Source organism: Mugil cephalus, chromosome 5 (genome assembly GCF_022458985.1).
Source record: "Mugil cephalus isolate CIBA_MC_2020 chromosome 5, CIBA_Mcephalus_1.1, whole genome shotgun sequence".
NCBI lineage: Eukaryota > Metazoa > Chordata > Actinopteri > Mugiliformes > Mugilidae > Mugil > Mugil cephalus.
Genome location: NC_061774.1, coordinates 724,450 through 738,881, shown reverse-complemented (window position 1 = coordinate 738,881; position 14,432 = coordinate 724,450). Strand labels below are relative to the sequence as shown.

The window sequence follows — 14,432 nt, the reverse complement described above, 5'->3', positions numbered from 1 at the left end:
GAAGAATGGGGCAAAATCATACCTGAGCAATGCATGTGACTAGTTTCTCCATACAGGAGGTGTCCTGAAGCTGTCATTACCAACAAAGGCTTTTGTACAAAGTAATAAATAAACATCAGTTAGTGTGTTAAATACCCTCTGTTATTTTACATTATTACACATATCTTAATTTCTGAACTTATTTGTTTTGTTTTTTTTTTTTGCTATGTATGGATTACTTGGGTTGTTACCAACACCTGGTGAATATGGGGCCAATATGGGGCCAATCATACGCCTCCCTGATGGTACTGCATGATGGTGAACGAATGAAGTATCAGCCTGCATTTCTCAGCATTGAGGACACTACTAATCCTGACCAAATCCCAAACTCCAATATTTCAAATTTGACTTATAATTCCAGAGCACCTGCTGCCATTTTTCTGCACCCCAGTTCCTATGTTTTTGTGCATAGTTGAGCCGCTTGGCCTTGTTTCCATGTCAGAGGTATGTATTTTTGGCTGCAACTCTTACATGAAGACCACCTCTGACCAGACTTCTCCAGAGAGTAGATGGTGTACCTGGGTCACACTGGTTTCTGTCAGTCCTGAGCTGATGGCACTGCTGGACATCTTCCACTTACAAAGGGTAGTAAACTTGATGTGTTATTCATCTGCTCCAAGTTTCCTTGGCCAACCACTAGGCCTGTCACAATAACAAATTTTGCTGGACAATATATTGTCCCACAAATTATTGACAATAAACAATATTTTTGTCAACATTATTTGAGCAATAAACTAATAAACTTTTATTTCTCTAGAGTATTGTGACATTGTAATTGGAAGGTCAAGAACTTTTAAATATCCTCAATAAATGAAACGAAATGAAAGAAATGATAAAAATCAAATGGATCAGTAAAGGGTTGCATTTCTTTTATAATGTAGCAAACTCTACTCTCTGTGAACGCACACTATTTTGCACTGTTTTGTTTGTATTTACTTTGTCGACCAAACACCACTGTGGGTGTTGACTGTCCGGAAAAAGGCTCCTCTGCATCTCCAGCTGCAGGTTTTTTCTGGAATGGATAATTGTGGTTCAGGTGCGCATGCCAGTTGACTCGTCCGTGTTAATTAGCTTACCATGCTCATTTGGTTTAAATCTGAAATGTTTTCACACTGGGGCTGTGGCATTCGGCTTTGAAATCATCCCCTTTATTCCTAATTTCTAACTCGCGTTACCTTGCTCTCTTGTCCTCACGAGACTCATGTGTTGCCAGCAGCCCCGCCAACAAGCATACTGGCATATTGGATGTGGCAAATCTGCCCCGTAAACTAATAAAAGGAAATGGACTGAACTTCATAAAGCACCTTTCTACGAAGTGCTTTAAGTTAATGCCTCTTATTCACCCATTTACACACACACACACACACTAATATATTTGGGAAAGAAATAGGCACCAAACACATCATATGTAACTTTTAAAGTGATGATTTTAAATATTTACTCCAAACCAAGCACCAAACCAGCTTATGTATTTTTCTAATGTTTTTATGGGTGTAACACTGTTACTGTGATGATAAATATTCAAATATTTAACATCTAATCTGTCTCTATCCCACTATACATTAGATGTTTGATGGTCGTGCAGATTTTTTTATTATTATTTAGTTTAATTATTTATTTAACCATATTTTTTTCGTTTGTTTACATGTTTATTTTCATGTTCTCCCTCTGTATTTCTGGAATCAGGTCTAGCTAAGATTAACCACTAGGCTAATATTAGTTCTGCACCAGAGTCGTACCAAACCAAAAGCTGACTATCATATAGGACATGTATCGAAGGGGTCAAATTATCGTATATAATGGAATTTTTGGAATTATTGAGCATACATTGTAAATAATTGTAAAAATACGTTAATCATATGATAGTATATATACATATATATGTATACATACATACATACATATGTGTGCGTGTGTGTGTGTCTGTGTATATATATATGGGGGGCATTGATGAACATTATATACACACATATCTCAATGTATATATGTCTCTCGTATATATAGCTATGCTCTGATTGCGCATCTTTGCCTCATCCAAAATGGCGGCGGTGCTGATGTACGATTCAGTGCTCAATGCGGCGTCTACGTATATGTCCACGGTGGAAACCGTGAGGGAGAGAAGCAGAGAGAAGTCAGCGGTAAAGAGAGATGAAAGGATGGCGAAGAAACCCCAGGTGGTCGTGATGAGAGTCACCCACAGACCCGAACCAAAACTCGTGCTCAAAAAAGTTGAAATGCTCATCAGTTTAATAAACACTTTGTAAAAAAAAAAAAAAAAATCGTGCCAAAGAATTGTGATCTCAATTCTAAGCAAAACAATTGTGATTTACATTTTTTCCATTTAGGACTGATGCTTGTTTGAAGGCAAAGGGTAGGAACGCCAAGAATTGATGTGACTTACATTTTTCTTTTGTTTGCTCACTTTGCATTCTGTAAATTGCTTAAAATTATCAATTCAATGATGATTATTTATATTATTGAAAGTATTCTTAGTTTACAGCACGTTTTCCACGCCTGCTTAAATGTTTGCACACACACACACATATATACATATATATATACATATATACAACTTGCTGAAGTTCAAACTTAGCATCACAATGGGGAAGAAAGGGGATTTAAGTGACTTTGAATGTGGTATGGCTGTTGGCGCCAGACGGGCTGGTCTGACTATTTGAGAAACTGCTGATCTACTGGGATTTACACACACAACCATCTCCAGGGTTTACAGAGAATGATCTGAAAAAGAGAAAATATCCAGTGAGCCGCAGTTGGGTGGACGAAAATTCCTTGTCGATGTGAGAGGTCAGAGGAGAATAGACAGACTGGTTGAAGATGATAGAAAGGCAACAGTAATTCATATTCATTAATACACAGGGCGAGACATTACAATCCCTTGTGCCATGATCTAAGGCAAAACTCCTTTAGAAGCCAGGTCCAACTGGACAACCAACCAGCAGACCAGTGGTCAGCTACTAACTAACCTAGCCACATAAATAAAACCCCAGCTAATCAGCCTAGATACCAGCAGTAGGTAATAGAGATGATGGGAATGCTACTACATTCGGACCAGACACCTCATCCTTCTGCCTATGTCAGAAGCGAAATACAATTAGCCTAGCCACAGAAATAAAACACCAGCTAATTAGCCTAGACGCCAGTAGTAGGTAATAGAGATGATGGGAATGCAACTACACTCGGACCAGACACCTCATCCTTCTGCCTATGTCAGAAATGAGATACAACTAGCCTAGTCACGGAAACAAAACACTAGAAAGCACCAGCTAATTAGCCTAACCGCCAACAGTAAGTAAGAAATGATGGGACATGCAACTATGCTTTAGACAACATTCCTCCCCTCTGCCAAGTCAAACGGGCAAACGAGCCTAACTTGCAACAGTAGGCAGTGTGCAGTGTGCCGCAAATCATTGGGGTTTTCAAGTGGGCACCTCCCTTCACCGATGTTTCATCAAGTTAGGCCAACGACACCTCAAGAAGGCTTAACAGTGAGCTCCAGCATCCTGGAGTCACTCCCCTCAATGCAGCCACCACGCCATCATGTGCCTTTCAACCGACAGATGAGATTAATCTAACTACAACTGCTACCAAATGTCATTACATACCTAGCCTTACCTTTAGCATGCACCCCAGCTAGCGTGCTTCCTCCATAGCCCCAACCACTGGCTTGCTCGCTCCACTGCCAGGGATATATTCTTTACGGCAACCCTCTGTTCTTTTCCGCGAATGCCCAACTCACACAGGAGAGGAATGGCGGATTTCGCAACAAATCCACGACAGCCGACCTCCACTGGGCGCACACGGGCACTCCAGCCTCGCTGCTCCGCTTCCGATGCCAACTCCGCATATCTATCTCTCTTGCGCTCATTCGCCTCTTCAACTCTGTCTTCCCATGGGATAGTTAATTCCACAAAATACACTATCCTTTCTTTCTCAGACCACTACAGCACGTCCGGTCTTTTGAGGGTCACGGCTATCTGTTGTGGAACGCTCAGGGCGCCATCTAAGTTGGTCCTCAGCTCCCAGGCTCTGCCCACACTTTGCTTCAATCCGTTTTTCCTCAATTGCAACTGCTAAGCATTTCAGAACCTGGTTGTGGCGCCAGGTGTATCTCTCTAGAGAGACTAACCCCACAACCTGACAAAATGTGGCTGAGCATACATACACAAGAACAAAGTGGACAAGCAGCATCCTCTCCTAATCACTGGTTTAGGTTTTGAGGAGATGGCAGCACATCATAAACTGCCCCATCATAAATTTAATCCTACTAGCCTCCATGCTCCACAGTTCTCTCCATTCTCTCCTTCCTTTTCTCTACACTCTCCCAGTTCACCCACTGTCCTTGTTTAGCCTGCAACACTGCCTTTGTGCATCTCATTACTTCCTCTTGCCTATGAATTTCCTCTACTGCCATCTTCCTCTTTTCCGCTGCGGACACCTTGCTCCACAGATGTTTCCCTGCACACAGTCCCAGGCCACCACGCCCTTGTTGTACATGCCCCATGATATCCCTAAGCCTGAGCAGCCTGTGCCTCCTGAACCGCGTCTCTTGAGTTCCACTACCTCCCTGTTTTAACCATGGGGGCTGTCCGCCTGACTACTGGATCTTTTGACTGAGTAAGAGTCATCTCCAGTCTAGCTTTAGCACACTTTAACTCCTCTGTTAGACTAGTTACTGGGAGCTCCAGTATGCCTTTCCCATACAAGGCTGCACCGCTTAAGTAGCGTGGGACACCAAGCCATTTCCTAATTGATGAGTTAATCATCCTTTCAAGCTTCTCAACCTTTGTCAGAGGGACCTCATATAATGTCAGTGGCCACATTAGTCAGGGCAATAACCCAAATTGCATGCACTATAATCTCAGCTTTCCTTGGACCCCTGACTGGTCTATGCTTGAAATGCCTTGGATCATATCTTGTCTCAATCCCTCAAACTGTGCTACATCCCTGAGAATTGCATCATACCACCTTCCCAGACTCTTCACTGGCTTCTCTAGCACTGTGGGAATCACCTCCTCATTTATAACAAATTTCTTATCTACTACCTTTCCTTTAACTTCTGAGATACTCCTAGACTTACTCGGCTTCACTTTCATCCTAGCCCACTGCAAGTTGCTGTTTAGTTTAGCAGTCTGCTAGTACATGGAGCAGTAGACGTCACAGTCGTCATGTCAAATAACCACTCGTTACAACCAATGTAGAATACCATCTCTGAACGCACAACACGTCAAACCTTGAAGAAAATGGGCTACAGCAGCAGAAGACCACACTGGGGGCCACTCCTGTCAGCTAAGAACAGGAAACAGAGACTACAGTTGGCACAGGTTCACCAAAATTAGACAACAGAATATTGCAAAAACGTTGCCTGGTCTGATGAGTTTCGATTTTAGCTGCAACATTTGGATGGGAGGGTCAGAATTTAGCGTAAACAACATGAAAGCATGGATCCATCCTGCCTTGTATCAACAGTTCAGCCTGGAGGTGGTGGTGCGATGGTGTGGGGGATATTTTCTTGGCACACTTTGGGTCCCTTTGGGTCCTACAAATTTAGCGCCATTTAAATGCCACAGCCTACCTGAGTATTGTTGCTGACCATGTCCATCCCTTTATGACCACAGTGCACCCATCTTCTGACAACTTCCAACAGGATAATGCACCATGACACAAAGCTCATATCATCTCAAACTGGTTTCTTGAACTTGACAATGAGTAAGTGTACTCCAACACCTTGTTGAAAGTATGCCACGAAGAATTAAGGCAGTTCTATTTCATCCTTACTGACCGCCAGAGGCGCTGCTTCAAGCACTGAATGTATCCATCTTGCGCATGCGCAGGTTGAGTATTTATACCAACAAAGTCACCTGTGACCCCTGATGACCCCGGTCACCTATATCTTCCGGTGACATCAGAGGATCGGTTCCTTTTCATCTTCTCGCTTCGCAGGTAACTGCACGCCACTACGCTAGCTAAAGCAAAGTGGCTATTGCTTCGTTGCCGGTAGCCTTGCGACGTTTCATGGGAGCCGCAAGCTGCTCGCCCTCCAAAGGCTGCAACAGACTCCGCCGAGAGGTTTGTGGTTTGCCGCGGACACATCTGCATCGGCTTATCATCCTCGGTTGGATAAGTTTATTTCGTTTTATTATGTACATTCTTAAGTGCAACCGGTTGCTCGTTGGTTGTATTTGTTTGTTTGTTGGTGGAGGTAGTGTTCTCGCTCCCTCTCCCGACATAATATTATGTGAATCAGCTGTTGGCATTGCGCATGGTTGCCATTAGTGCTGACTATCGGTGCAGCCCTTTTGCATTCGCTTTGTTTTGTTGTTTCGTTTGTTGGTGAAGGCAGTGGCCTCGCTCCCTCTCTCGGCATCCGTACCGGTATATGTTTGTATTATATATTTCTATTATATTTTCAATTGTTGGTGAAGGCAGTGGCCTCGCTTCCTCTCCCAGCATCTGTACCGCTAATGTTTGCCAATTAGCTGTAGGCATTGCGTGTGCTTGCCGTTGACTATCGGTGCAACCGATTGTACTCGTTTGTGTTGCATTTTTCATTTGTTTGTGACGGTAGTGATTTTGCTCCCTCTCCCGGCATTTGCATTGCACTTGGTATTTCAGTTGATTGATGTGAATCAGCGGTTATTTTCTTGACCATTTGCTCTACTTTTCTTTTCCTATTAATTATTACCGGCGTTTTTCGCTCGGCCTACCTTAGTTTGTGTATTGTGGTGCCATTTCGGCTGTGTCCGTTTTGGGTCGCGTAGCAAATACCCCTAACTGGTGAAGGCAGTGCTTACGCTACCGCTCCCAGCATAGGTGTGATTTGTAGTTGGTAGCAGTGTTCCCGCTGAGGCTAACTCATCTCCTGCAACATTTATCTGGTGACGGCTGCAGTTTCGCTCCCTCTCCCACTGTCTGTTGCTTTTTCTGTTTGTTTTCCTGGTTGTCACCATGTTTGGCAACCATTCTTGTTCGGCCTGTATGGCTTCTCTGCAGCCTGAAGATGGCCATGATTTGTGTCCCTCATGCCTCGGCCTTGAGCATTTGAAGGAGGCTCTTTCAGATGACGCCGGCATGAACTGCCCCGGGCAGTGAGGCCTGCCAGACTAGCTGAGGTAGAACAACTGTTGGCCCTCAGCCCATCACCTGAACAGCTGACCCCAGCACAGGGAGTGGTTCCAACTCGGTCTGGCAGGCCCAAACGTCGTGCTGCTGAGACAGCAGTCCCCACTTCCAGGAAGAGGGTTAAGGAGTCCAGCCTTGCTTCCAAGGTGGACCAGTTAACAACAGAAATTAATAATATGAAATCCCTCTTCCTAACCTTCCAGTCTGGGACTGGTGCAGGGGAGCCAGCTGCTTCAGTGCCTCCAGCGGCCATCTTGGAGCTGGAGGAAGATGTGCTTTCCATGGAGGCGTCAGCTACTCAATTTGCTGAATATGAGCCGGAAGTGGTTGCGCAGGATGTAACTTCCTGTGCTTCCGCGGCAGGCTCCTGCTCATCGACCTACAGCTCCGCTGGTGGTTCTGATGATGGCTCAATGGGAGCCATCATTCGTATGGCCCTGGCCCGTCTGCAGTTAGACCTACCACAAACTCAGTCGGCTCCAGCCAGTGCTTTCTTCAGGCGTGGTCCATCCCACACTAACTTTACTGTCCCTCCATCGGAAGAGTATCTGAGGGAATTACATGCATGTTGGAGGGATTCTAGAACTCTCTCTCATGCAACATCTGATGGCCGCACCCTGGCAGCCATGCAGGATGCACCCAGATTTGGCTTGGGCCGCATGCAAAGCAATTGAGCCCACTATAGCTGCTCTGATTGTCTCGCCTGACGAGGCTCTGAGGCCAGATGCGAGGTGTCCTCAGTGTCAGGTTACAGATGACCTACTCTCTAAAGCCTATGACGCAGCGGCACGCATGGGATGCATAGGTAATTCTATGTCCCACCTGCTGCTCGTGCTATCAGCATCCCTGCAGGAGACTACAGTGGATGCTCCCGTCCACAATTTCAGCAACGCTTCCCTGCAGGCATTCGCGCTGATGTCTAGAGAGCTGGGGCGGTTGATGTCCACTCTCGTCCAGGCTCGCCGTCAGGTTTGGCTGGCACAATCTCCTCTGACTGAGGCATGTAGGAGAACTCTCCGCAGTGTTCCTGTGGAACCTGGGGAGCTGTTTGGGTCTGCGGCTCTAGAGGTGCTTAACCGCACAGTTCAAGCCAGACAGACTCGATTTCAGCTGTCCGAGCTTCAAAGGAATATGCCCCCTCCTAGCGGCCCTAGGAGCTCTTCAGTTGCCCCCCAGCCCCGGCCTCATCCACAGGCTTATTCCAGTAGCTATCGCAGGTCTCAGCGCACACCTTCACAGCCTGCCCACCAGCAGGCACAGGCATTTGAGCCTCTGAGCAGCTGCCCTCTGGACAACCTCAGGCCTCTCGTGCTGCCTGTCGTGCCCCCAGAGCCTCTAGAGGCCGGGGGACCCGGCGCTGAGGCCCAGGGGCCGGTCGTCGGCTGTTTTTCCCAGCAGCAGCTCAGTTACTGGGCTGCTTACTGGGTGCTTTCCACCTTGACCCACGGGTCCAAACTTGGCCGGGTCAAGATGACCATCATACGCGACCCGGCAAAAGCCCAAGCCCTCAGCCAGGAGTTGTCCGTCCTCCTGGACAAGGGTGCCATCGAGCCAGTAGATCCCCTGTTGTCCCCTGTTGTCCGTCACCACAGCGGGTGGACGACATTCTCCGCCTCCTTCTCTTGTTTCAGGAAGGCAGGTGGTTGCGCTATGTGGAGTTTTTGCGCCTCCTCTGGAAACTGACAGCTGCTGCCAATGTGGTTCCCCTGGGACTGCTGTCGCTACGTCCTCTTCAGAGGTGGCTGCACAGCTTTCATTTCGATGTTCGGTGGCACCGGCACAGGAGACTCAGAGTGTCACGCTGTTGCCTTCTTGCTCTTGCCCCATGGAGAGAGAGATCATTTCTCCTTCAGGGCATGCCCTTGGGTTCCATTGCGTCCTGTCGAGAAGCCATCACAACAGATTTCCTCCCTCTCAGGGTGGGGCGCCATGTGGCAGAACCGGACAGCTCAGGGGCTGTGGTCTGCTCGAGACCGCTCGGTGCATATCAATGTTCTAGAGCTGTGGGCTGTGCACAAGGCAATGCTTTTTTTCCTTCCCTTCCTGAGAGGCCGACATGTGCTTATACGGTCAGACAATGTCTCAACCGTCTCCCACATAAACCACCAGCGAGGCACCAGGTCTGCCCAACTGTTGCAGGCATCCCAGGACCTGCTGTTGTGGGCAGCGCCACGTCTGGCCAGCGTGAGAGCAATGTATTTGTCCGGGGAAAAGAACCAGGCTGCCGACTTCCTCTCTCGTTAAAAACTGCCGCCAGGGGAGTGGAGGCTTCATCCGGAGGTCGTTCTCAACATCTGGGAGGTCTTCGGCAAGGCAGAGGTGGATCTGTTTGCCACGGAGGAGTCGACCCATTGCCCTCTCTGGTTCTCTTTGACAGGAGAGAGCAGCCCTCTGGGTCAGGATGCTCTTGCCCATGATTGGCCAGACAGTCTCCTCTATGCGTTTCCGCCAATCCCTCTGATTTTCCCGACGCTACAGAGGGTCCTCCAGCAGGGTCATAGACTGCTGTTGGTAGCCCCCTTTTGGCCAGACAGGACGTGGTTCTCACTGCTGCGCAGGCTCTGCTGCAGCTCACCATGGCGCCTCCCCGACAGGAAAGATCTCCTGTCTCAGTTACAGGCCCAGATTTGGCATCCCGACCCTCTTCGTCTGCAGCTATGGGTCTGGCCGCTGCAGGGCCCAACCCACTGCTGACAGAGTGTTCAAATTCTGTCTGTAATACCATATTGAATGCCAGGGCGCCTTCTACCCGGTTGCAATATGAAAATAGGTGGCAGCTGTTCACTGAGTGGTGCTCAGACAGGGGTGAGGACCCAGTGAACTGTTCAGTCCCTAAGATTTTGGAGTTCCTCCAGTCACTCTAGGATAACGGTCGGTCCCCGGCTACTCTGAGGGTGCATGTGGCAGCCATTTCCTCTCGACATGTTCGGGTGGAAAACACAGTAGGGTGCCACAGATTGGTGTCACTTTTTCTGAAGGGGGCATGGCGGTTGTGACCCCCACAAGCACAGCGTGCCCCGGCATGGGATCTGCACCTGGTGCTAGATGCTCTGTGTTTGCCTCCCTTTGAACCCCTGGAACAGGCAGAGCTGAAGTGGGTCTCTGTTAAGACTGCCTTTCTCCTTGCCATTGCTTCAGCAAAGCGGGTCGGAGAGCCACATGCTCTGTCCGTCAGTGATTCATGTCTGAGGTGGAACTTGGATGGTTCATGGGTTACTCTGTGGCCAAACACAGCCTTTCTCCCGAAGGTTCTGTCGTCATTGAACCTCAATCGACCTATCCACCTAGCACAATTTGTCCCCCCAGCAGGGGAGGACAGGTTAAGACTGCTGTGTCCTGTGCGGGCTCTGAGAATCTATGTAGCCGCGACCGCAGGTATAAGACGGTCAGACCAGCTCTTCCTCTGCTATGGTGGTCCTAGGAAAGGCTGTGCTCTCTCCAGATTGTCTCATTGGGTTGTGGACGTCATCACCCATGCATTTAAAGAAGGTGGTCATCCCCTGCCGTCTGGGGTGAGGTGCCACTCTACCAGGGCCGTCTCAACATCATGGGTGGCCCCTGCGTGGTGTGCCCCTGGAAGACATCTGTGATGCAGCATCATGGGCATCACCAAGTACCTTCTCCAGGTTCTATCGGGTGAATGTTGCCACCCCCCATCCGTTGGGTGTGGTCCTGTTGCCTGACTCTGCTGTTTCCTCTCAATGAGGTATGCATTGGAATTCTTCGTGACTTTGTTGTTATGGGTCATCCAGTGCTTGAAGCACCGCCTCTGGTGGTCAGTAAGGATGAAATAGAACAAAAGTTACGTATGTAACTACGGTTCTATGAATCCTGGATGACCGCCAGAGCGTTCCGTCACTCAGAATCCTTGTGCACTCGCGAGAAGATTCTGCAGGAACCGATCCTCTGATGTCACCGGAAGATATCACAGGTGACTTTGTTGGTATAAATACTTGACTTGCGCATGTGCGAGATGGATACATTCAGTGCTTGAAGCACCACCTCTGGCGGTCATCCAGGATTCATAGAACCGTAGTTACATACGTAACTTTTGTTCTGAAGGCTAGCAAAGTGCGGTTGCCGGAGAGATAGTGTGTGTGTGCGTGTGTGTGTATACAAATATATACATATATAAAAACAAACAACAATATTGGACACTGTTTTCGCTAACAACTTTTGTAGATTTTTTCATAATGCTAATTCTGTAAATTTTTTGATTACACTTTTTATTTTTATTTTTATTTTACTTTAATCTAACCTTTTTTTTTTTTTTCTTGTGTTTACTTTTATGTGCAACGAAGCTACGGTGACAAAGTAATTTCCCTCGTGGATCATTAAAGTCTGTCTAAGTGTAATATATACAGTATATATGTGTGTACTGTATATAGTGGTCTCACCACACTGACTGCTTTACCTCACCATATGTGACTTTGTGTGTGTATGTGTGTGAATGTTTGACCTAATAGGTAGAAGGAATGGAGGGATTTGTGTGTGTGACAGTGTATTTGTGTGCGAAACCCATGGATCAATAGTGTAGTTGGTAACAAAAGATGCTATTTCACAACTGACTGGACCGCCTGCAATAGCTACACTCAAACACACACTCACACACAGAGAGCTGGTTAACAAGACACTGCAGGCAGCTAGTGGACTGGCGCCTCTGTCTCACACGCAACAACAAACACACTGATGCAGAGTCAGACGAATATAATGTGCAGAGCAAACTACTACTACACAGCTTATGTGGTCTGGTATTTCCTCTTACACTCTCAGCACTGCGCCTTACCTATGATAAAACAAATACAGCCTCATCTCTCCATTTTTTCAGTTTTTCAGACACGGATTTGAGCATTTCCATCACCAGCAACACCACTACTTCACTTTCACATCAGTTGACATTAATGAGATGTGTTTTTAAGCATATGTTTTTTTCTCATCTCACCAGGCTCCTGGGTTCTTTTCCTCTTCTCTTCCTGCTCCTCACTCAGTCGGTCCTCCTGTCTGCAGGGTTTACCTTCCTGGTCTCTGGGAATGATTCGGCCATGGAAAGGACACTGGAGGATACACAGAGTCACAATTCAACACTCACACTGTCGACAACTACAAACAGCAAGTTTGTCGATTGGTCCTCTTACCTTGATGCGGTCCTGTCTTGGACACAACTTTCCATTGCCCAGTGGAGCTCTGCAGACATGTGTGACAGGGGTGAAGCTCCCAGGAAAGGAGATGTATCTGCTCTTACTGTCTGCCAACAACTCTTTGTTCTCAACCTCCTCTTCCACCTCTGTGGGAACCCAGAATTGATGCTGAGAGGCTGACCTGCAGGACAAAAAATACTTAAATTTATACAGATCATTCAGAAACCAATCAATAAACTTTGCTGTCTTGAATTAAATGTAACTGAAATGAAGTTGATCATAAAACTACCTATTTCTCACTGCTGTCAGTAATGACATAACACTCACAACTGTTCTGTCATGCATGTTTGTATGTCTAGTGGAGATACATTTTAAGTGTGTGTGGCTCAAGAGTTACTTGATGATCTTGCCAGCATTGGGCTGTTCCTGGCCCCAGTAGTACAGGTCCAAACCAAAAGGAACCACAGGGGCTTCAGCAGCCTTCTTGTCCGAACTGTGCTGAGACGAACTGGGGTCCGAGGACCCACTGCTAAAAGAAACATGCATGAAGTTAGAAATGTTTTTAAATGTAAATAAATATATTTTCAGTAATAAAGTACTACAGTTTTGATTAAATGTTTGACTTGTTGGGCCTAAGCTATTTATAAATGGGAAAAAGAAAACATTTCACATGATGCATAAAACTAAGACCAGTATCTTTATCTGGTATATGCATACAGTCTTCATAAATGACTGAGAAAAGGAGTGAAGTCATATATTCTGGTTTAAAAGGAAAATGGAGGCCCATGCAATAGTTCAGTCAGTCTGCATGGTCAGAACTTGGGGGTTTTCTGCCACTCCTTGCAAAAGTCTTGCAGTTCTGTGAGATTCTTGGGCATTCTAGTAAGCACTTCTTGTTTGAATTCTAGCCCTTGGTCTTCTGGGATGTTTAGGTCAAGGCACACTGAAGGCCATGGTAAAAACCCTTCAGCTTGTGTCTCTTTTTTTTATCTCCATAAAGGTCTAGAGCCTTGTCTGTCTCACCTCTGTTTTTATTTTTTTTTAATCACTTTGGGTCGTGTGTCATACTTCGCTGGTATTAAATGTTATATGTTACAGTGCCCCTGTGTGCAACGCGAACCAAAGCCTTTTTCTTTAAATACATTTTTTTTTTAACTACAGCAAACTTTTCACGTTCTAAAACTCTCCATATTTGTTTAAATGTTAATGTAAAGCTTCTAATGTTGAATTTCATGCGTAGGTTTGTGGTGTTCTTCTGAAGATTATAGTTGTATAGTTGTGTGTCACTAGAGCAGGATACTAAACCACTCCAAAGTAGTCCTGAAAACCTTGAGAAGTCAACAAGAATTCTTATATACCTTTCTATCAAGTCAACAAGCACTTCTCTTGGAAATGTCTCTAACTGTTGAAGCAAGTTTTGAGGAATCAGAACAAAGTCTAAGTTTTTCCTCACCTGGCTATGAACAAGTCATTCTTGGCACTGCTCAGTCATTAACAAGCTAAGGGTTACGACTTGGGTAAAAATCATCAACATTTTGTGGTGCTGTATTTTTCCTATTTCTCTATAAAAGTGTACAAAACTAAAACAACAATACACTGCTCTTGAGTTATAGACTCCACTGACAGTAATTGAAATCTAGGCTAGGTGTACCCAAACCTTTCCATGCCACATAACAATATAGTAACATTTGCAATGTGCATCACCATTACTTTTGTTCAGGGTAAGGAAGTGAAAAGCGAAGAATGGGAGCCTGGGGGCAAAAACAGAGAAAGAAATAGGAGGAAAATGGGAGAACAGTTTGGGAAGACAGTAAGTAAGAAGACTTGATACCTGGTTTCTACAGGCAGAGAGATCTTTTGTTTGAGGAGGCGCAGAGTGGCGAAAGCAGAAGTTGGATCCTGTTCTTCATCCGCGAGTCGCTGCAGCCGCCTGGAAGAGGAACAGGAAGAAGATGGAAGGGGAGGTGCTGCAGGTCTTTTAGGAGTCTTTCTTTGTTCGACTGGTGCTGTTGAGGTGGATGGAGAGGCATCCAAACCTGGGCAACATTGAAACATAGATAGGGAGGTCAGGGTTTTAACAGTTGATTTCAATTTGGATGTTAATATCGGCATGTA

At 46.2% G+C, this 14,432-nt stretch overlaps 1 protein-coding gene across 2 annotated transcripts in view; it reads right to left on the bottom strand.

Moving 5' to 3' along the window:
• uvssa (UV-stimulated scaffold protein A) overlaps positions 1–14,432 on the bottom strand; it is a 46,963-nt gene that overhangs the window by 8,532 nt on the left and 23,999 nt on the right. Inside the window, exons 10-13 of one of the 2 annotated variants that reach the window (XM_047585369.1) lie at positions 14,149–14,353; positions 12,715–12,843; positions 12,315–12,498; positions 12,122–12,233 (exon numbers count right to left, since the gene is read on the bottom strand). In XM_047585369.1, the coding sequence (XP_047441325.1) occupies positions 12,122–12,233; positions 12,315–12,498; positions 12,715–12,843; positions 14,149–14,353 (630 nt within the window). Of the gene's footprint in view, positions 1–12,121; positions 12,234–12,314; positions 12,499–12,714; positions 12,847–14,148; positions 14,354–14,432 lie in introns of both variants that reach the window. The other variant, XM_047585368.1, reaches the window with a different exon arrangement.